This window comes from Eptesicus fuscus, chromosome 4 (genome assembly GCF_027574615.1).
Source record: "Eptesicus fuscus isolate TK198812 chromosome 4, DD_ASM_mEF_20220401, whole genome shotgun sequence".
Taxonomy (NCBI): Eukaryota; Metazoa; Chordata; class Mammalia; order Chiroptera; family Vespertilionidae; genus Eptesicus; species Eptesicus fuscus.
This window is the reverse complement of record NC_072476.1, coordinates 113,089,570-113,110,682: the sequence shown is the minus strand read 5'-3', so window position 1 is coordinate 113,110,682 and position 21,113 is coordinate 113,089,570. Positions and strand designations below refer to the sequence as shown.

The window sequence follows — 21,113 nt, the reverse complement described above, 5'->3', positions numbered from 1 at the left end:
CAGCGGTTCCGGCCACACCTGCCCCTTGGAATATCCGCGTCTGGATGCCGCCCGGCTGGCGTGGCTCAGGGGTTGAGCATCGACCTATGAACCAGGAGGTCACGGTTTCATGCCCCGTGTGGGGCATGCAGGAGGCAGCCAATCAGTGATTCTCCCTCATCATTGATATTTCTATCTCACTCTCCCTCTTCCTTCCTCTCTGAAATCAATAAAAATATATTTTAAAAATAAATAAATGTTTTTTTAAAAAGCTTGATGCAGTGCATCCCCAGGGATCCTGGTGCCTGACTGGAGTCCACCCTGAGCACCCACATTTCTCCGAGGTCCCCGGGCAGTTCTAACGCAGCCACGTGGGAAACCACTGTTCTAAATATTAGTTTCAAACCAGGAGGTGGATTCACGGCGGGGGGCGGGGGGACGGGGAGTATAAATAGCATCTGTGGGTCCAAATGAGCTCTGGATGTCACCAGAAGGTGAGGCCAGGGGTCAAGTCCATGGGGGGAGGGGTGCAGGCTTCCAGGACCTGCCCACAGCCAGGACCTGCCCACAGCCAGGAGGTGCCCACAGCCAGGACCTGCCCACAGCCAGGACGTGCCCACAGCCAGGACCTGCCCACAGCCAGGACGTGCCCACAGCCAGGACCTGCCCACAGCCAGGAGCCCAGCGGAGAGGGCCGACTTCGAGGTGAGAACCCACCGTCTCCACAGTCTCCCTCCTCCATCTGCCTCCTTTAGCTCTGCTCTTAGAAACTGCAGGTGTGAGTCCCACCTCACCAGCAGGGGGGACGGGGACAAGGCCGTGTGGCCGGGTCAGGGGTCACCTGCCCAGCGCCGTGTGACTACCTCAGGGTCAGTAGCTCGGACCGTGAGGACTGATTCGTTTCTGTTCAAACATCTGCTGACGGAGCAATTCATCTCCGAACTCTGTCTTCCGACCAAAACAGGTGAAGAGACGCAAGCATCAGCGCGTGGCCGGCACACGTGCACTTTCTTCCTGAAATGTTCGTGTGACCACAACAGAAAGCCAAGCACAGCAAGAGGGAGGTGTCTCCCAGCAACCACCGGGCCGCCGCGGAGGAGCACAGGGCCCTTGTCTTGGGGTCTCTGCTCCCCACCTTCTGAGCGCGACGCCCAGGAACTGTGAACAGCCAGCGGATGGCGTGGCAGAGGCCAGAGCCCACATGGCAGCTCTGAGCGGAGCCAGGCGGCCCGGGAAGCCAGGCTGCTGGGTCCGGAGCGGGGATTAGGGGGCGAGCTGACCCGGGGGCCGTCCCGGTCACCACGGCCGTGGCCGGCTCTCAGGCCTCAGTGCTCGTGCCTGTGGTGCAGCAAAGGCCATCGAATGCCGCGTGGAAGAGGGGGGACGTCTCTACGGGGGCCCCAAAGCCACGTCACGGCTGGGAGACCCCTCGGGCGTGGCTCCCTGGGGCACGCTCCCCAGGGGGGGTCTCTCTCTCTGGCTGTTCAGCTCTGTGTGGAGGTCAGTCCTTGACTCGGTGAGACTCCTGGGAGAAGAAACGGGCTGTGGGCCCCATTTCCCGCCAGACAGACGTTCTCCTCAGAGCTTAACCCAGCAGTGTGAGACATCCCATTAAAACGTGACTGTCGCCCGGCCCGCGTGGCTCAGTGGCTGAGCATCGACCTATGAACCACGAGGTCAGGGTTCAATTCCCGGTCAGGGCACAGGCCCGGGCTGTGGGCTCCATCCCCAGTGTGGGGCGTGCAGGAGGCAGCCGATCCGTGATTCTCTCTCATCAATGATGTTTCCACCTCTCTCCCTCTCCCTTCCTCTCTGACATCAATAAAAAGTTGTTCTTAAGTTTATGTAAATTTGAGTGTGAAGACCGGAGAGGGGGACTTGCTTCTCCCTTGAGGAGAGGCTTGCTTGCTGGGCTCCGGGACTCCCAGCTCCCACGGAAGAACGCTGCTGCCCCCTAGGGCTGAGGCGGGACCCAGGAGCACGGTCCAGTCCCGGGCTCTGACGGGGGGAGGGGTGCTGGGTCCTGCTCTGCTCCCCGAGTTAACTCGGGGACATGGAAGGTTAACCTATGACCCGGCCTCTCTGGTCAGACCTACCTCCCTGCTCACCCCTTCTCTGGATCACAGCAAGGCAAGGGAAGCTCGAGGTAAACTGTAATCCAAGGCAATTCCTTTGTGTGTGTTTTAAATACGAAATTTTACAAGTGCAGTCGACGCTGATGGAATGGGGTGTGAGAGCAGAGTGGAAAGAGGGCTCGGCCCACCGCCCGGCAGGTGCTGGAGAAGCTGGGCCTGGGCGGGAGGGGGGCAGGGTCCCGCGTTAGAGCTCCCCTATCGACGTAATCCAGCCTGTGAACCTGGAAGATCAAAGTGTTTCTAAAGGTCAGGTCAAATATATTATTTTAAAACGGCCCGGCCGTGTGCTCCGTGGTTGAGTGTCGACCTACGAACCAGGAGGTCACGGTTGGATTCCCGGGCAGGGCACAGGCCCGGGTTGCGGGCTCGATCCCCAGTGGGGGGCCTGCAGGAGGCGGCCGATCCATGATTCTCTCTCATCATTGATGTTCTCTCTCTCTCTCCTCCCTTCCTCTCTGAAATCAATAAAAAACTTCTTTTTAAAGTGAAGTTTGTGGAGTCAGATTTCCCCTAAGAGCAGCGTTTGAGAAGGAAGCGTTCAGCTCGGTGGAGGAAATGGACCTGAGGGTAGAGGGGGCGGAGCGGCTGTCGCGGCTGCTCCCCCCGGCCGCCTCCCGTCTGGCTTGGCATCCGCGCTGCACACCCGTCCCCAGAGGCTCCCACCCGTGTGGGCTGCCTAATTACAGTAACGCGGGGCGGGCGCAGCCCATTTTCTCTTTACGAGGAAGGCCCGAGTGATCGGCATAACCATCGTCATCATTGATACCGCTAAGGAACGCCGCCCGGATGTGCTGGGCTGGGGCGGAGGGGACGGGGCGGGGCCACGGGGCCTTTAAATCCCGGCCATCAGCCCGGGCCCCATCCGTAGGCCGCTCCAGCCTGGCGTTCCCTCGCACCAGGCCCGCAGTCACTCCCCACTCACTGCCACCTGCCTGGCCGGCACCATGTCCGACGGCGAGCTCTCGGCCTTGGTGGTGGACAACGGGTCGGGGGTGTGCAAGGCCGGCTTCGGCGGCGACGACGCGCCCCGGGCCGTGTTCCCCTGCATGGTGGGGCGGCCCCGGCACCGGGGCGTCATGGTGGGCATGGGGCAGAAGGACTCCTACGTGGGCGACGAGGCCCAGAGCAAGCGCGGCGTCCTGACCCTGCGGTACCCCATCGAGCACGGCGTGGTCACCGACTGGGACGACATGGAGAAGATCTGGCACCACACCTTCTACAACGAGCTGCGCGTGGCCCCCGAGGAGCACCCGGTGCTGCTGACCGAGGCCCCCCTGAACCCCAAGATCAACCGGGAGAAGATGACCCAGATCATGTTCGAGGCCTTCGACACCCCGGCCATGTACGTGGCCATCCAGGCCGTGCTGTCCCTGTACGCCTCGGGCCGCACCACGGGCATCGTCATGGACTCCGGGGACGGGGTCACGCACACCGTGCCCATCTACGAGGGCTACGCCCTCCCCCACGCCATCCTGCGTCTGGACCTGGCGGGCCGGGACCTGACCGACTACCTCATGAAGATCCTCACAGAGCGGGGCCACAGCTTCACCACCACGGCCGAGCGGGAGATCGTGCGCGACGTCAAGGAGAAGCTGTGCTACGTGGCCCTGGACTTCGAGCAGGAGATGGCCAGCGCGGCCGCGTCCCCCTCGCTGGAGCGGAGCTACGAGCTGCCCGACGGGCAGGTGATCACGCTGGGGAGCGAGCGGTTCCGGTGCCCCGAGGCCCTGTTCCAGCCCTCCCTCCTGGGCCTCGAGTCGCGGGGCATCCACGCCGCGGCCCTGAGCTCCATCCTGCGGTGCGACGTGGACATCCGCCGGGACCTGTACGCCAACACCGTGCTGTCCGGGGGCAGCACCATGTTCCCGGGCATCGCCGACCGCATGCAGCAGGAGGTGGCCGGCCTGGCCCCCGGCACCATGAAGGTCAAGGTCATCGCGCCCCCCGAGAGGAAGTACTCCGTGTGGATCGGCGGCTCCATCCTGGCCTCGCTGTCCACCTTCCAGCAGATGTGGATCAGCAAGCAGGAGTACGACGAGGCCGGCCCGCCCGTGGTGCACAGGAAGTGCTTCTGAGGGCCTCCCGCCCGCGTCCCAGGCCCTGTCCCCGGCCACCGCGACGGCATCGCCCCTGTCTGCGCTGAGGGGAGTCCATGCTGCCTGTGCAAACCTCAAACTCGGCTCCACCCTGGCCGAGGGGCCCCGCCCGGCTGACCACACGGCCTCTGTCCCCCCCGAGAATTCCACGGAAATCAGGGTGAGGAGAGGGACCCGGGGAAACGCTCCTTCGCCTGAGAACCAGCCTCTCCCAGCGTTCACGCGGGTTCTCGCGGGACACAGAGCAGCAGCGACGCGGGGAGACGTGCGTCCGCGTGGCCAGCCAGTCCTGGGTTTAGAATTAGTGTTTCCGATTTATTTTACTTCTTTGTGTAGAGATCGCGCGATGAGGGTCAGTGACATCTGTCCACGCGCGAGCACCAGGGAGATAAAGGGGCGGAGGGTCCGATGACCCCCGCGACCCCAGGGCGGGTGCGATTCCGCCCTCCCCGGCGTCGCTGTCTTAGGGCCCCATCGCTCCGTCCTTCCCTCTTATTAAAGCGGCATCATGAGACGCAGTGTCCCCTCTGCTCTCCATCAGCGAAGTGCTCAGAGCGGAGCGGAGATCCGCGGGCAGACGCATCGTCCATGTCGTGCTGATTGGGCTCCATTCTACCCGTAAAGCCGGGGCCGCGCTTTTACCATAGGGAGACACTGTCCTGTCAGACAGCGCCTCGAGGCGACCCTCTATCCCGACGTCTCCCCGGAGAGCACGGGTCCTGAGCGGTCTCTGTGGGCTGTGACTTGGGTGTTTCTCTTCTCAAGAATTTCACGGTGGGTCACGTCGCTGCCTCACCCCGTACGTCACAAATTCTAGTCCCAGCAGCCATTCCGGTGTCACTCCTGGAAAGATTTAGGAATAATTCTGCTTCCTTGTCCAGTAGCTAAACTTCCTTATGCAGAAGCTCACAGCTCAGAAAATACCACTGTGTCTTCCCTTAATGTCTAAAAATTTCTGATGAATCCAGTGATCATTGTCAACCAATTTCAAGTCCTGGTGCATTCATGTCAACATAGGCCATGATTACTGGTTATCTGGGTATCAGAGTCATTTGCGTTTTTCTGAAATTTTGAGATATTTAGGGGGTTGCTTATTAAGGAATCATCAGATTCTTAAGAAGAAAGAATTTCTTGTTCCTTCTAGGTGGGAAACAGGGTTGCGTTTTAAAACTCTAAATTGGAGTTTTTAAGCATTTTCTCCTTCAGATAAAGTCCTTCGTTCAATGTGATCATTTTGCACCTGCGGCGTGTGGTCACGGGAACATGAGGAGGAAATGCTTTTTAAAACGAGCGGTCACCGGCCGGGTCAGGTTACACCTCCCGGCCGCTCCCGGCGTGCAGGCTGGCGTCCGTGGGTGAACTGGTCTCGGGTAATTAATGGGCAGAGGTGACAGCGACAACGAGAATGCTGCCCTGATGGACCGGCTGCGGCACCTTCTCCACGCAGAGCAGCTCCCACACACACTCTGACCTACATCCTCACGTACCAGGAACACGTCTCCCCACAGGAAGCTCAGGGCACAGGTGCGGGGCATCCAGGAGAGAACGCGGAGCCCGGCTCAGCAGGTGGAAGTGCATTCCCTGCGCAAACACATCCAAACCAGGGCCTCTCGGTGTTCTCCTGTCCGTCAGGAAAAGGAGGAGGAAGAGGAGGGAAAGGAAGCGGGGGGGGGGGGGGGGGGGGGCAAGAGCCTCTCAGTGAGCCCCGGCCGGTGTGGCTCAGTGGTTGGTGCCGTCCCGGGCACCAGAAGGTTGCCGGCTGGAGTCCGGGCAGGGCACACACCCAGGTTGTGGACTCGATCCCCAGCAGGGGGCATGCAGGAGGCAGCTGACTAATGTTTCTCTCTCCCTCTTCCCTCCTCTCTCTCTAAAAAAAATCAATAAAAATGTATCTGAAGGAGCCTTTCTGTGAGCATAACAGCATGTTCAGCTCTTCTGACCTGCTCGCGTTCCTGCTGGTTTTTCCCTGAACCCGGACCTGCTCTCGAGCTGAGCGTCAGGCCTCTGGCGCCCTCACGGCCCAGGCACAGTCGCAGGGAAGTGTGTCCCTCGGGAACCATGTGTAGGGCCTTCCAGAACTTGCAAAGGTTCCTCAGAAGCTGTCTGGAGGGAGGGCCAGGCGTGCGGGGCGCCCAGCACGGCTTCCAGGAGCTGACGATGCCATGAGCTCGCGGGCATGCCCATTCTGCAGAGAGACCGCTCGTTAAAACTAATGGACACGTTCAGACTTCCTTCGTCCACACGAAAGGGCTTGTGTGGGCTGTGAAGGTCATTGTTAAGCCAACACCCTAAGTACTGAAGCCATGGAGCCTCCTGGGGCGGCCGCCTAGCTCCCCCCCCGCCCCCCCCCCCCCCCCGGCCGCTGTCCCGACCGCCTTGTCATTTGAGGCTCAGCTAAACCCGCCCACAGACAGTGTGACAGGTGACAGACACGGGTCCAGGCCGCGCCCTGACACCCCGTAAAACGGAAAACCTTACTGAAAGGCTCTTTGACAACACGGACGACCCTCTCCCCGTCTGTCCTGGGCACGGAGTCTGGCTCCTGCGGGAAGGGCTGAGGGCTGCCTCCGGGAGGGGCGTGGGGTGCGGGCGGGTCACGGGAGCAGAGGCCCAGCCTCAGGGTCAGACCCGCTGTGCCCTCCCGGCTCTGCCGACCTGAACGCGGGAAAAGCGGCTTGCTTCTGCCTGGAGAACGGGAATCACACTGCCTGCCTCGGGGTGTAGGCCCCGTGTGGGGCGTGCGGGAGGCAGCCATCGGTGACTCTCTCACCGCTGATGTCTCTCTCTCTCCCTCTCCCTTCCTCTCTGACATCAATAAACATATATTTTTTTAAAGAAAGAACTGCTGGGTCCCTGCAGTCCGCGTGCCCCTCGCCAGTCGCTCGCCCGCTGCTCCCCCATCCAGTTCCACAGCATCAGCTATCCCTCTCCCCGAGGCGTCGCGGGCACCCCAAAATGAACGAGGCACTCTGCCCGGAAGGGGATCCCTCGTTGGACCGACAAAGCGTGTACCAGCCCGTGACCCCAGCCGTGACCCCAGGAAAACACAGCACCTACTGAGGGCGTGGGCGGGCCCCGGGGCCGCACTCCAACCAGGGCACCCCTCTCTCTCAGGGGGCCGCAGGGTAACCCCTCCCTCACGAGGAGACCATGTTGCTCCTCACCAGCTGTTCGTGCTCGGCTTCTGCTTGTAGCTGTGTTTCCTTCTCCACTTATTTATCCTCTAAGATAAAGCCGGCGCGGCCGCACAGCCGCCCTCGGCCGGTGAAGAGGGAGCTTCCTCTGAGGGGTGGACGTGAGCGGACATTGGCTGGCTCTCTCCAAGCTCTCGGTCTCCACCTCAGACCCCGGGAGGGAGGGGGTCCGAGGGGTCTGAACCCCGACACCAGGCCCCGAGAGGGAGGGGGTCGAGGGGTCTGAACCCCGACACCAGGCCCCGAGAGGCGGGCAGTCGCATCCTGGCCGCCGAGTTCCCGCCGGGGCCCCAAAGCCAAGCGCAGGACACAGAAACGGCGAGGAAAACAGCAGGTCTGGGTCCGGGCCCCCGGGCCCCGCTCTCAGCACGTCCGTGAGGACGCCGGGCCCTCAGACGTAGTAACTGCCCTGCAGGCGGGAGGCGGGGCGGGGGGGAGGCCTGATGGGGGCAGAAGTGTCAGAATCCCTGCCGCACAGTCTGTCCGTCTGTCCGCAGCCAACCCCCATGCTCTCCCTCTTCCCTCTGGGCCGTGGGGAACGTTCAAGAGCAGCAACCACTGCAGGCCACGCGCCCCAGCCCAGCCCGAGGCTCCCAGCCCCGCGTTCCCGGCAGAGCCGGGGGTGTCCGTACACACACACACAGACACACACACATACACAGACACACACATACACAGACACACATACACAGACACACACACACAGACACAGACACACACACACATACACAGACACACACACAGAGAGACACACACAGACACACACACACACACACACAGAGACAGACACACATACACAGACACACACACAGACACATACACAGACACACACACAGAGAGAGACACACACACACACACAGACACACACAGAGAGAGACACACACAGACACACACACACACACACAGACACACACACAGACACACACACACATACACAGAGACACAGACACACACATACACAGACACACACACACACACAGAGAGACACACACAGATACACATACAGACACATACAGACATACACACACACAGATACACACACACATACACAGACACACACACAGACATACACACACACACAGACACAGACACACACACACACAGACACACACAGACACACACACAGACACACACACACAGACACACACACACACACACACACACACAGACACACACACACACACGGGGATCCCCGGCTCCAAGGACGGGCCCAGCGCGGGGAGGCTGCCCTCTGAAGGCACCCGCTCCCGTCCCCGTAAACAGCAGAGGGTGCCCCGCTCCTCGGAGGAGACGCTGGATGAAAAGGCTGCGGTTCGTCCACCCCGCGGACACGGTGCCGCTGTAAAGAGGAACACCGCGCCCTCTGGGACCGCCGGAGGGACCGGGGCGTGTGTGCTCAGTGAAATGAGCCAGAGACAGACAAGCATCACGTGATCTCACGCATCCGTGGAATCTAACGCACAAAATGAACGACCAACAACGTAAGACCCGAGCAGGAGGCAGGAACAGACGGACACACCGCGGTGTGGGGTGGGGGGCGGGGAGAGAGAAACCAAAGGCCTCACACACTTACAGGCACGGCCCTCGCACCCGGCACAGGGTGAAGACGGGGGAGGGGGGAGGGGGAGGGGAGGTAAAGGGGAGACATCCCTAACACGATCAACAACAACAAACATTCCAGGAAAACAGAGCGAGACGCAGGAATCGTCCGAGCGAGGGGTGCTCTGGGGAGGCCCCTGGGAGGACCGCGGAATCCAGCCTTTGGCGCCCTCGGACCAGAGACAGGGCCAGCACCGCCCTCCGCCTTGTCCTGTGCGGATCCAACGGAGAGAAAGCGAACCCGGCACGTTGGGAACGGCTGTTTTCCATCTGCTCTTCTTGGAAGATAAACAACAGGGCTCACAGAGGAGCGCGTGTTCCTGGCGATTCTGACGACAGGGCCCGAGGCCTGAGGTCTTCGTGTTCCTCAGGAGGCCCCGCAGACCGGGACCCTCGCCCGCAGACCGGGACCCTCGCCCGCAGACCAGGATGGACAGGACGCGGCTGCGCCCGCCACGCGCTCCCGGACACTCACCAAGTGACCCAGACCCTCTCCTTCCAGCCCAGGCAGAGACGGTGCCCCCCACGCCCGCCCTGGCCTTCCCCGCGCCCACGCCGCTCCGCCTTCACCTGGCCCCTCCCACCTGCCTCCCAGCTCACTCCCCCCCACTCCACCCCAACCCCCACTTTCTTTTACTGATGGTTTCAGAGGAAGGGAGAGGGAGAGAGAGAAGCATCAGTGATGAGAGAGAATCACGGATCGGCTGCCTCCTGCACGCCCCCCACTGGGGATCGAGCCCACAACCCGGGCCTGTGCCGACTGCAAATTGAACCCTGACCTCCTGGTTCATAGGTCGACGCTCCCCCACGGAACCACACCGGCCGGGCTCATTGCACCTTTAAGCTCAGCCCTGACGGCATCACTGAATCGTGCCCCCCGCCCCCCCCCCCCCCCCCCCCCCCGCTGAACTGGCACGTCGACCCCCCACAGCCATCCAGGCCCCACGCAACCTGACCCAGGCCCCTCCCCCTCAGCCTCCAGCCATACGGCGGCCCCCATCTTCCTGACTCACCGGCAGGTCCCCATGTCCCTGTTTCTGTGACCACGTGTTTGTCCGTGTCCCACCTCAGATCCCGTCACTCAGCAGGACTCGGGAAGACCCGACACCCGCTATCCCATCGCTCCTCCCTCGGCCCAGTGTGTGTGTCTGTCCATTGGCCTGTGACCTCTCTGCTCCCCAACCTGGCCTTTCGCTGCCGGCACAGCCCCACAGGCAGGCGTGTGAGCCCAACCGAGCCCAGCACCCCGAGTTCTGTGAGGTCTGCGAGGCGGTCGAGCTGCAGTGAGGTCAGGAGGGTGGTGCTGGCCCAGTGCACCCGGGTCCTTGTGCAAAGGCAGGGTTCGGACAGAAACAGAGAAGACGTGAGGAAGTGCAGGGGAAAGAGCGTGTGGCCGAGCGATGATCTCTAACCACCAACACGGATGGCCAGAATCGCCCGGAGCTGGGAGAGGCTGGGAGAGGCGGGAGAGGTTGGGAGAGGCTGGGAGAGGCTGGGAGAGGCGGGAGAGGCTGGGAGAGGCTGGGAGAGTCTGGGAGAGGCTGGGAGAGGCTGGGAGAGGCGGAAGAGGCTGGGAGAGGCGGGAGAGGCTGGGAGAGGCGGGAGAGGCTGGGAGAGGCTGGGAGAGGCTGGGAGAGGCTGGGAGAGGTGGGAGAGGCTGGGAGAGGCGGGAGAGGCTGGGAGAGGCGGGAGAGGCTGGGAGAGGCTGGGAGAGGCTGGGAGAGGCTGTTAGAGGCTGGGAGAGGCGGGAGAGGCTGGGAGAGGCTGGTAGAGGCTGGGAGAGGCTGGGAGAGGCTGGGAGAGGCTGGGAGAGGCTGGGTGGGGGGTAGGTCCTGCCCCCCGGTCCTCAGAGAGGTGTGGCCCCGCCCACACCTGGGCTGCAGGTGGGGTTGTAAGGGACCCGGTTTCTGCACCTGCCTCCAGCAGCCGAGGCCAGACCCGTCCATGCTGTTCTCTCCCTGGGTCTCTGGCGGCTGCTGCCTCTCCTTCATTCTGGTACACTTTCTCTCCTCCTTTCTCTTTCCACACCAGAGATTGGCTACCTCAGGCTTCATATCCCACCAGCAGCCCAGTCCTCAAAATTCGTGCACTCAGGGGGTCCCTCAGCCCGGCCTGCACCCTCTCGCAGTCCAGGATCCCTCGGGGGATGTCCGACTGACGGCTTAGGCCCGCCGCTGCGCTCGCCAGCCGTGAGCCCGGCTTCTGGCTGAGCGGCCCTCCCCCTGGGGGAGCCCACTGACCACCAGGAGCAGCTCCTGATTGAGCGTCTGCCCCCTGGTGGTCAGTGCGTGTCGTAGCGACCGGTCGTTCCACTGTTCAACTTGCATGTTAGCCTTTTATTATATAGGATTAGTTTTACTGCAACTATAAATATATTTCTATTTTAAAAGCAACTCCAACAATTTCCCCGATGGTTGTAAAAGAAACACCTAAGTTACCACCTTTACACCTAACGCACACACGTCTGGCCCTGCCTCCGTGGGTGTCACCGTAACGTCCTATGTCACTCAGCCCATCTCACCCACCGGCCCAGCATCCTTAATGGGCCCACCAGAGGGATCCTCCGGAGGATCAGCAACCCAGGCCCCTCGGAGAACCGGCCCAGCTCCACGCTCAGGAGACCATCCTCAGGGGTCCTGTGAGCGTGACAAGCCAGAAAGGGCCAGAAACCCCCCAGCAGAGAAAGGAAGAAGGAAGGAGGGAGGGAGGGAGGGGGGAGGGAGGGAGGGGGAGAGAGGACTGGGCTTTTATGAGTTAAAAGCTGGCTCTTGGAAGACCCACTCCTGGGACTGCTCAGGGGCTCGAGTCCTTCTGATTGAGGCCAAAAATAAAGACGAAGAGTTGGCTCTCCGCTCAGGCTAAAGGCTGTTTCCATGTTCACTAACAGAACCTGGCGAAGACAATGAATCCGTGAAGAATAAAAGCTTTATGTGGCGTCCCCGTCCTCCCCCATTCCCTCCGAGCCGAGCACAAGGGCCCTTTGTATACACTCCTGTGGGCTCAGCTTCCCCAGGAAATCCCTCTCCCAGTCCGAGCAGCACGGCGCTCCTCCGTCACGGGGACAGGGCTGCGTCCCCGGTGTCGGGGGCGGGGGGGGGGGGGCACAGGCCTCCCAGTCTGGGGGGGGGGTCCCCTGTCTCGTGTCCCCACCCACACTGAAGGAGCCTGGACACCCACCCCCCATGAAGCGGCTATGCAACCGTGGAGTCCAGGCCGCCACACGGGTCAGAGAGAGTATTTCCCTACCACCCACACCCCTCCCTCCTGTGTGTGCTCACACCCAGACACACCCCTCCCCCTCCTGTGTGTGCTCACACCCAGACACACCCCTCCCCCTCCTGTGTGTGCTCACACCCACACACACCCCTCCCCCTCCTGTGTGTGCTCACACCCACACCCCCCTCCCCCTCCTGTGTGTGCTCACACCCACACCCCTCCCCCTCCTGTGTGTGCTCACACCCAGACACCCCCTCTCCCTCCTGTGTGTGCTCACACCCACACACCCCCCTCACCTTCCTGCATGTGCTCACACCCACACCTCCTCCCCCTCCTGTGTGTGCTCACACCCACACACCCCTCCCCCTCCTGTGTGTGCTCACACCCACACCCCTCCCTCCTGTGTGTGCTCACACCCACACCTCCTCCCCCTCCTGTGTGTGCTCACACCCACACCCCTCTCCCTCCTGTGTGTGCTCACACCCACACACCCCTCCCCTTCCTGTGTGTGCTCACACCCACACACCCCCTCCCCCTCCTGTGTGTGCTCACACCCACACCCCTCACCCTCCTGTGTGTGCTCACACCCAGACACCCCTCCCCCTCCTGTGTGTGCTCACACCCAGACACCCCCTCTCCCTCCTGCATGTGCTCACACCCACACACCCCCCTCACCTTCCTGCATGTGCTCACACCCACACCCCTCTCCCTCCTGTGTGTGCTCACACCCACACCCCTCCCTCCTGTGTCTGCTCACACCCACACCCCTCCCTCCTGTGTGTGCTCACACCCAGACACCCCTCCCCCTCCTGTGTGTGCTCACACCCAGACACCCCCTCTCCCTCCTGCATGTGCTCACACCCACACCTCCTCCCCCTCCTGTGTGTGCTCACACCCACCCCCTCTCCCTCCTGCATGTGCTCACACCCACACCTCCTCCCCCTCCTGTGTGTGCTCACACCCACCCCCTCTCCCTCCTGCATGTGCTCACACGCACACACACCCCTCACCTTCCTGCATGTGCTCACACCCAGACACACCCTCGCGGGCCCGGGTCGTGCCGATGAGGCCGGAGGGGCTAACAGTTGGGTGAGGACGTCTGGGAATGGAGAGCTGAGAGGGAGCCCGCGGACCCCACCTTCTCCGCACGGCACCCCAAGAACGGGCGTCGCGTCCCCACGGGCAGCTGGTCGGGGGCTGCGTGGGGACCAGGGTTACAGGGGCTCCGACCGTGAGGCTGGCGGGCATTTCAGGTCCAGATTCGGGGAAGAGGATGGAGGCTGGGGCGGGGGGGGGGGGGGGCAGACGTGCGGAGTCAGAGAGACCCCCCACGGTGCCCCTCGTGTCCGTGCTGCTCTCAGACCCAGGGAGAGGGGTCACCCTGAGCCCAGCAGCAGCCGTGACCCGGGGCCCCCACGCCTGCCAGAGGCGCTGAGGATCCTGGGATTTTTGCCCAAACATCTCCAAGACCTGCTGGGGGGCTACAGCGGCCCCCCAAGTCCGTGGGCCGCGGTGGTGCTGGGAGGGGAAGTGGGGGGCTGTCCGGGGACCGTTCTCCACGCCCCACTGCAGGCGGGACGCTGAAAGGCCAGCTTCAAACTGGGCCTGGCCTCCCCGTTCCCCTCAAGATGTGTCCTCACCACGGCGTGTTCCTCGGCCCGTCACGCCCGCGGCCTGGCCCGAAACCCTGCGGGGACCTGGGCGTCCATTCCGGCTCCTCCCCGGCCCGCCCGTGTGAGGAGAGCCCTCGGGTTCACCGAGTCCCCACGGCCACAGGAGGAAGAGACCCTCCGGCAGGATGTGAGGGTGGTGGGCGGCCAGGGCGGCCCCACCCCTGTGCCCGGGCCAGGCAGGGCCCTCAGGGCCGTCGAGTAGCTGCTGAGCAAGAGGTTCCATCAGGTTTCCACTCAGGAACCTCGGGACCCGGGGCCTGGTGCTCGGACAGAGAGGGCGGGGGCTCTGACGGGGACACAGACCACAGGGCCTGGTGCCCGGACAGAGAGGGCGGGGGGCTCTGACGGGGGGACACAGACCACGGGGCCTGGTGCTCCCTCCCAGCTCTCCATTCTCAGGGCCGTCGAGCAGCTGCTGAGCAAGAGGTTCCATCAGGTTTCCACTCAGGAACCTCGGGACCCGGGGCCTGGTGCTCAGACAGAGAGGGCGGGGGCTCTGACGGGGACACAGACCACGGGGCCCGGTGCCCGGACAGAGAGGGCAGGGGGCTCTGACGGGGGGGACACACAGACCACGGGGCCTGGTGCTCAGACAGAGAGGGCGGGGGGCTCTGATGGGGACACAGACCACGGGGCCTGGTGCTCGGACAGAGAGGGCGGGGGCTCTGACGGGGACACAGACCACGGGGCCTGGTGCTCGGACAGAGAGGGCGGGGGCTCTGACGGGGACACAGACCACGGGGCCTGGTGCTCGGACAGAGAGGGCAGGGGCTCTGACGGGGACACACAGACCACGGGGCCTGGTGCTCGGACAGAGAGGGCGGGGGCTCTGACGGGGACACAGACCACGGGGCCTGGTGCTCGGACAGAGGCTCTGACGGGGACACAGACCACGGGGCCTGGTGCTCGGACAGAGAGGGTGGGGGGCTCTGACGGGGACACAGACCACGGGGCCTGGTGCTCGGACAGAGGCTCTGATGGGGACACAGACCACGGGGCCTGGTGCCTGGACAGGGAGAGGGGGGGGCTCTGACGGGGACACAGAGGAGGCCAGGGCTCCGCAGCCGGCCGCTGGGAGCCCTGGGCTGGGCCGCGGGCCACGGGCCACATTCTTCTGTGATTAGCACCAGGTTCCGATAGGTATGTGTTTGCGCTGCCGAACCAGCTCCAAAATCAATAAGAACAGTTACAGCTTATCGCTCCCCAGAGGGAGGAACAATAGGGAATTGGAACGCGTGTCTGGGGGTGGGACCCGCATACCTTCGTGTCTAACAGAACGATCACAGCCCGGACGGCGTTTATCAGCGCGCAGGGTCGTGCCTTCCCCGGGGGCAGCGCCGGATCCACAGGGAGATACGGGCCCGAGGCGTCTGGTGTCTGTCTGAGACCACGACCCTCTCGTTCTCACGTCGGATGGAGACGTGCTCTGAGCAGTACAAGGCGGGGGGGGGGGGGCAAGTTAGGGCACGAGATAAACCACATCGCAGAGGAAGAGAGAACCTCAACACGGGCAGGTCACAGGAGGCAGAGGGTTATCAGACACGGGGACGGGCCTTCGAGGACACGGGCAGGCTGCCGGGCCGAGGCGCTGGGGACAGAAGAGGGGGGGCGAGGAGAAAAGGGAGGCGCCCAAAACAACCAGGACACGGGCCTGGTGGCAGGAGAAGGGGTGCCCTGCGGGGAGGGGCCGGGGGTCTGAGTTTGTGTTGGGGCCGACATTCGGGGGAGCTGAGCCGTGAGTGTGGGGCTCCAGGGCCGCGAGGGGAGAACGGTGGGGGCCGTGGGTGTGGGGTCCTGCAGAGTCGGGATCGGAGATGAAACCACGTCGGCAACTGCATGACACGAGGGCGAGGGGAGCAGAGCCGGGCGGACGGACGGTCGGGCGGACAGATGCGGGCCCAGTCGCTGCCGTGAAACGGGAAGGAAATGGAGCCGAGGAGCTCAGAGCAGACAGTGGTCACGGAGAGCCGGGGAGGCGGGTTCAGAAGCGAGAGGCCCGGCCGCGTGGCTCCGTGGCTGAGCGCTGACCTGTGACCCAGGAGGTCAGGGTTGGATTCCCGGTCAGGGCACAGGCCCGGGTTGCGGGCTCGATCCCCAGTGAGGGGCGTGCAGGAGGCAGCCGGTCAATGGTTCTCTCATCACTGAGTTTCTCTCTCCCTTTCTCGCTGAAATCAACAAAAACAATAAAAACACAGAAGGCAGAGTGCAGCCGAGCGTGAGGGGAAGAAGCCCTCCTCTCGGGCCCCGGGCCCGCTCCCCCCCCCCCCCCCCCAGAGCACCGGTCGGAGCTGGAGCTGGAGCCGGTCCCCGGGCGGCGAGCAGCCGGGAACTGGGAGCTGCGAGCGAGCTCCACGCTTCTGAGACGTTTGGCACAGGAGGGGTGAGGGCCAGCGGCCAGGGGCACGCGAGCGCCATGTCAGCGGCAGAAACCCCGGCCAGCGCCCACACGGCCAGCGGGCAGGTCACGGAGGCCATCCTCGGCCCCGGGACACAGACGGCGCCGGCCCTCCGGCCTCTGGGCAGCGGCCAGGTGACCCCACATTCTCCAGTCGCACCCCCGTATCAGGCCGATTAGACCGAGCGTCTGGAATGCGCCTGGCTTTTCTCAGAGCGACGCCGACAGCAGCACAGGCCTCCGGACCGAGCTCGCCGCCCTCGAGGGGAAGGCTGGCCGCGACGGAAACGACCCAGCGTCCCCGTGGGTCGGAGGGGATGGGGCTCCACAGCCTCGCGTGCAATCGGCCATCAACAGGAACTGGGGGCACGGCCCTGGTGATGGCCCCGAGCGGCACCCCCGGGGTGACCCCGACAAGCTCCCCACCCTCTGAGCTCCCTCTGCTCCTGCGAGAAGAAGCCGCCCTCCGTGCCCGCTGGCAGGTGGGAGGTGGCAGCCGGCAGTGACAGAGCCACACAGAAACACGTGCCGGGATTCCGCGGTGGCACGTGGAGAGAAGTAACACTGCTCCTCGTGGGACAGTCTTACATACTCTTCTCAAAGTCACTTTCAGTGAATGAAAAACCAGGATTCTTCCCACTGATCAGGGACTTCAAAATGTCCGGGGTTTTGTTTCAAATGGTTGGACAAAAGGCTTTTTTATTTCACATTTTATGTGGGTAGAGAATTGACTAGCAGGGGACTAATTCAATCAAGCCTTTGTGTTTAATGAGTTCATTCGAATTTCCTGACTCACTTATAGCTTCTTAATTCAGCTTTTTCCATTTACATTTTGGAGTTATAAGTACATTTCCATAGAGAAAACCTGTTGTTTTTTTATGGGAGCATTTGGTGGCCAAAAATAGAAAAATCAATCTTTCATTTTAAGTTCAAAGAATTGGCAATCTTCATTCCTATGGGGGTGGTGGGGGGCGAAATTAGAGAGGGCTCAGGTAGGATGAAATACCTAGCTATGAAAACTGAAATAACAAATTTAAAATGAAGACTACTTAAGGTTTAAATACGTGTATTTATACCGGCAGCCCTGGCCAGGTGGGTCGCCCGTACAGGTCGCGGGTTCGATTGAACCCGGTCAGGGCACATGCCTAGGTTGCCTTCGATCCCCCGTTGGGGCACGGATAAGAGGTTCCTCTCCCTTCCTCTCTCTCTAAAAATCAATGAAAACACATCCTCGGGTGAGGATTTAAAAATTATTTTTAAATTTCTTCAAGTATAAGCAGGGCCCGTTGAAAACAGAACACAGTGGCCTCCTGGTTGCACAGGCCCCGTGGACGGGTGGGCTGAGTCGGGCACAGCTGTGAGGACACGGACAGTTTGTGCTCGCCTTCCTGGTGATTAATTACCCGACTATTTATTCCTGTTGCCACTAAGCCTGCTTTTTCCCACCCTGTATATCCCAGCACTTCGCCGGAGGCCAGAACATAGCAGGTTCTCATCATTTTGTATTTATTTTTATTTTTTTTAAACATATTTTCATTGATTTCAGAGAGGAAGGGAGAGGAAGAGAGAGAAACATCAACGATGAGAGGGAATCACTGATTGGCTGCCTCCTGCACGTTGGACTGAGCCCGCAACACCGGCACGTGCCCTTGACCAGAACCGAACCTGGGACCTTTCGGCCCACAGGCGGACGCTCTATCCACTGAGCCGAACAGTCTCGGGCTCATCACTTTTTAAGTGGACCTAAAGGACACCAAGTTCGAAGGAAGGGGGATTCCGGGGAGGCGTGGCTCCCACCGCGGAAGGAGGCCGCCGGGCGTGGGGGCGCGCAGCCTCCCTGGGACGAACGCCGCCCACAGGCTGATCCTTAACTCTCCCCCGTCTTCACCTGCAGTTTTGTCTGCAGACGCACCATCCCCAGGCACCATACGAGGCCACCCTCCGGGGTCTCCTGAGACGCCTACAGCGGACGGTGCACAGGCGACAGGAGGGAAGGAACTCGTCCAGAGGGAACCTTTCTTCCCATAAAGGTAACGTCTCGGTTCAGGAACCTGCCCTTTGCTGTGCTGGGACGCTTTGGACAAACAGACTCTACGGTGTCTTCAGCATCAGACTTTAAGGACTTCCTGCTCGAATGGGGCCGTCTGCTTCGCCGGACAGACCGGGGTGGCCGGGCTGTGCTGACCTGCTCCGTGCTGACCTCCCCACGCTCTCACGGGCATTTATGAGCGTCTGCAGGTGCTCACTGCTCTCCTCTTAGCCTCCTACAGCCCAGGGGACTCAGAGATAGAGCCCCCCCCCCCCCCCCAGGACACCCAGGACTCCGGGAGAACCGGGGTTGTAGCCCGGTGCCTGACCCAGGCTCAGTGTAAGCACCTGTGTCGCTGCGGCTATTGCTCCACGAGGAGGAATTCGAGGCGGCATTCTCCCACCTCCTGCCCCTCCTCGTGCCCGAGACCCCAGGGCTCCTGGGCTGCGGGGGCAGCTCGCGCCCCACCCCACGGCGAGCTGGGCTGGCATTTCAGTGGCCGCGGGGCGAAGGCCCCACACGAAGAATCCCAGAGCCTCCCCCCGGAAGCACGGCTGCCAACTCCTATGGAGGCCGGAAAGCAGCCGTGGCCTCCCGACCCGTCACTCCTCCCCCAGGGAGTCGCCCCGGGAGCCCAGGTCCCGGGACCAGACCGCCTTGCCCCGTGTTTGCTGCGTCTTCGTCTTTACTGCCTAATGCTCCCACGTTGCCCGCGTGCCTGGCCGTGGCCGAGGCCGGTCTCACATCCAATCAACAGCTACAGGACGCGTTCCCGCAGCCGCCTGCTGCACGAGGTCCCATTCGGTCAGGGGGAGGCGGGCCTGTCCCTCGCACACGCCTGGAGGGAGGCCTGACTCGGCACAGGAGGCGCCTGGACACGGGCCTTCCTCAGACCCTCCCTCAGCCCCAGGCAGGGTGCAGGGGGCGCCCCAAGGGACTCCGGGAAGGTTCCCAGGGGAGTTACAGCCGAGCTGGGCCCTGAAGGACGAGGAAGGGCATTCACGGTGGAGGGAACTGCATGTGCGAAGGCAGGGAGGCAGGAAAGAGCCGGCCTGGTCTGGGAGCGTGGGAGGGCGATGGGCCCAGGCCCAGGAGCTCTGCTGGGTGAGGTTGGGGTCCCAGAACCCACTTCCTGGGCCCTCTGCCTCCCTGACCTCCTTTGCTCCCGGCTGCCTGGCCAGGAAGAGCCCCCCCGCCCCCCCCACACCCACCCACACACACCCCACTTACCTGCACAAAGGAGGCTGTGGAGCGGAGAGAGGGATGAGGAAGGAGGGCCAGTTGGTGTGTATTTTGGATGGCTTCTCAGAAATCTCCTCCTCCCCCCCCTCTGACACCAAGGCAACCAGGTCGCAGCTGGAGGAGCCCTGTGAGCTGGGCTGAGTGGAGGGGGAGGGGGGCTGGGGGAGGGCCCTCTGCTCCCCTCTCTGAGCCTCAGTTTTGGCGTCTAGAAAATGGGCACCACAGCCCAGTTGCTGGCTCCTGTCACCCCAGGTGCTCCAGGAAGTGGAGGCCCAGGCTGGACTCATGAGGGGGAAGGCCGGGAGGGGAGGGCGGGGCTGGGGGGCCCTGCACCATCCTGCAGCTGGGGGCTCGGCCAGGGGGTGGGGAGTCCCTGAGCCGCGTGGCCTGCGCTTCCCACCCAGCAGCCCGCCTGGCGCCCACTGCACTGTCCCTGCCCGGGAGCCCGGGGGAGCGGGAGGCAGGGCCGAGGCACAGACACAGGGATGGGTCTCCCTGAGCCCTGCAGGGAGAGGTCTAGGGGTCCCCCTGGGGCACAGGGCTCAGCTGCTCCCAGAACCTGGTCAAAGCCCCAGAAGGAGGGGCAGGGAGGGTCCGTGTCCTGGGGCTGCTGCTCCCATGACGACAGACTGGCCTCCACCAGGAACACGCGCTCCCCCTTCTGGGCCAGAACCTGAAATCGGGGCGTCAGGGCTGTGCTCCCTCCGAGGCTCCAGGGGAGGGTCCCTCCTGCCTCTCAGCTTCTGGGGCTCCTGGCCGCACCCACGTGGCCCCGCCCCCTTGTCCATGTGCCCACTCTCAGGTGATCCCGTGGCCCCGCCCCTCGGGACGATCCGGCAGGTGTGCCAGTTCTGAGCGGAGCGCCTCTCCTGTAGGCGGTGCCAAGGCTGACGGGGTGACCCCTAAAGGAGAGGCCTCTTCAGGGGAGCCCAGCCCTCCCCCAGCAACTTCCGGCCACGGCACCACCTGTGCTTCCTCCTCCGTCCATTTCGTAATCAGAAATGGGCCCGGAAAGTGTGAAAAGCAAATCACTGTCTAATAATGCCCACAGGCGTGTTCCCGTATACATGGTGTGTTTTACTGCACTTGTGTTATCCTTGCAAAAACTCATGAGGTGTTTTTTAAATCTGTTTTTATTGATTTCAGAGAGGAAGGGAGAGGGAGAGAGAGAAACATCAATGATGAGAGAGATTGATCGGCTCCTGGGGATGGAGCCACAACCCGGGCAGGTGCCCTTGACCAGAATCGAACCCGGCACCTGTCAGTCCGCAGGCCGACGCTCTATCCACTGAGCCAAACCAGCTAGGCCAGTGGTCGGCAAACTATTAGTCCACAGAGCCAAATATCAACAGTACAACGATTGAAATGTCTTTTGAGAGCCAAATTTTTTAAACTTAAACTTCTTCTAATGCCACTTCTTCAAAATAGACTCGCCCAGGCCGTGGTATTTTGTGGAAGAGCCACACTCAAGGGGCCAAAGAGCCGCATGTGGCTCGCGAGCCGCAGTTTGCCGACCACGGGGCTGGGGCTTTAGTGAGCTTTTATAGCAATTTTC

At 62.4% G+C, this 21,113-nt stretch overlaps 1 protein-coding gene across 2 annotated transcripts; it reads left to right on the top strand.

Moving 5' to 3' along the window:
* The first annotated feature begins 3,058 nt into the window (after nucleotides 1-3,058).
* Nucleotides 3,059-4,189, top strand: ACTBL2 (actin beta like 2). Of its 2 annotated transcripts, XM_054715375.1 has the most exons (2): nucleotides 3,059-3,187; nucleotides 3,314-4,189. In XM_054715375.1, the coding sequence occupies exons 1-2, from the start codon at nucleotides 3,059-3,061 to the stop codon at nucleotides 4,187-4,189; spliced, it is 1,005 nt and encodes a 334-aa protein (XP_054571350.1). The 2 variants fall into 2 exon arrangements, with proteins under 2 accessions (XP_054571350.1, XP_008159854.1); XM_008161632.3 differs by having other exon boundaries at nucleotides 3,059-4,189.
* Nucleotides 4,190-21,113: the final 16,924 nt, after the last annotated feature.

Excerpts from the sequence above, each read along its gene's own strand:
- ACTBL2 (XM_008161632.3), top strand. The coding sequence starts at position 3,059 with ATGTCCGACGGCGAGCTCTCGGCCTTGGTGGTGGACAACGGGTCGGGG.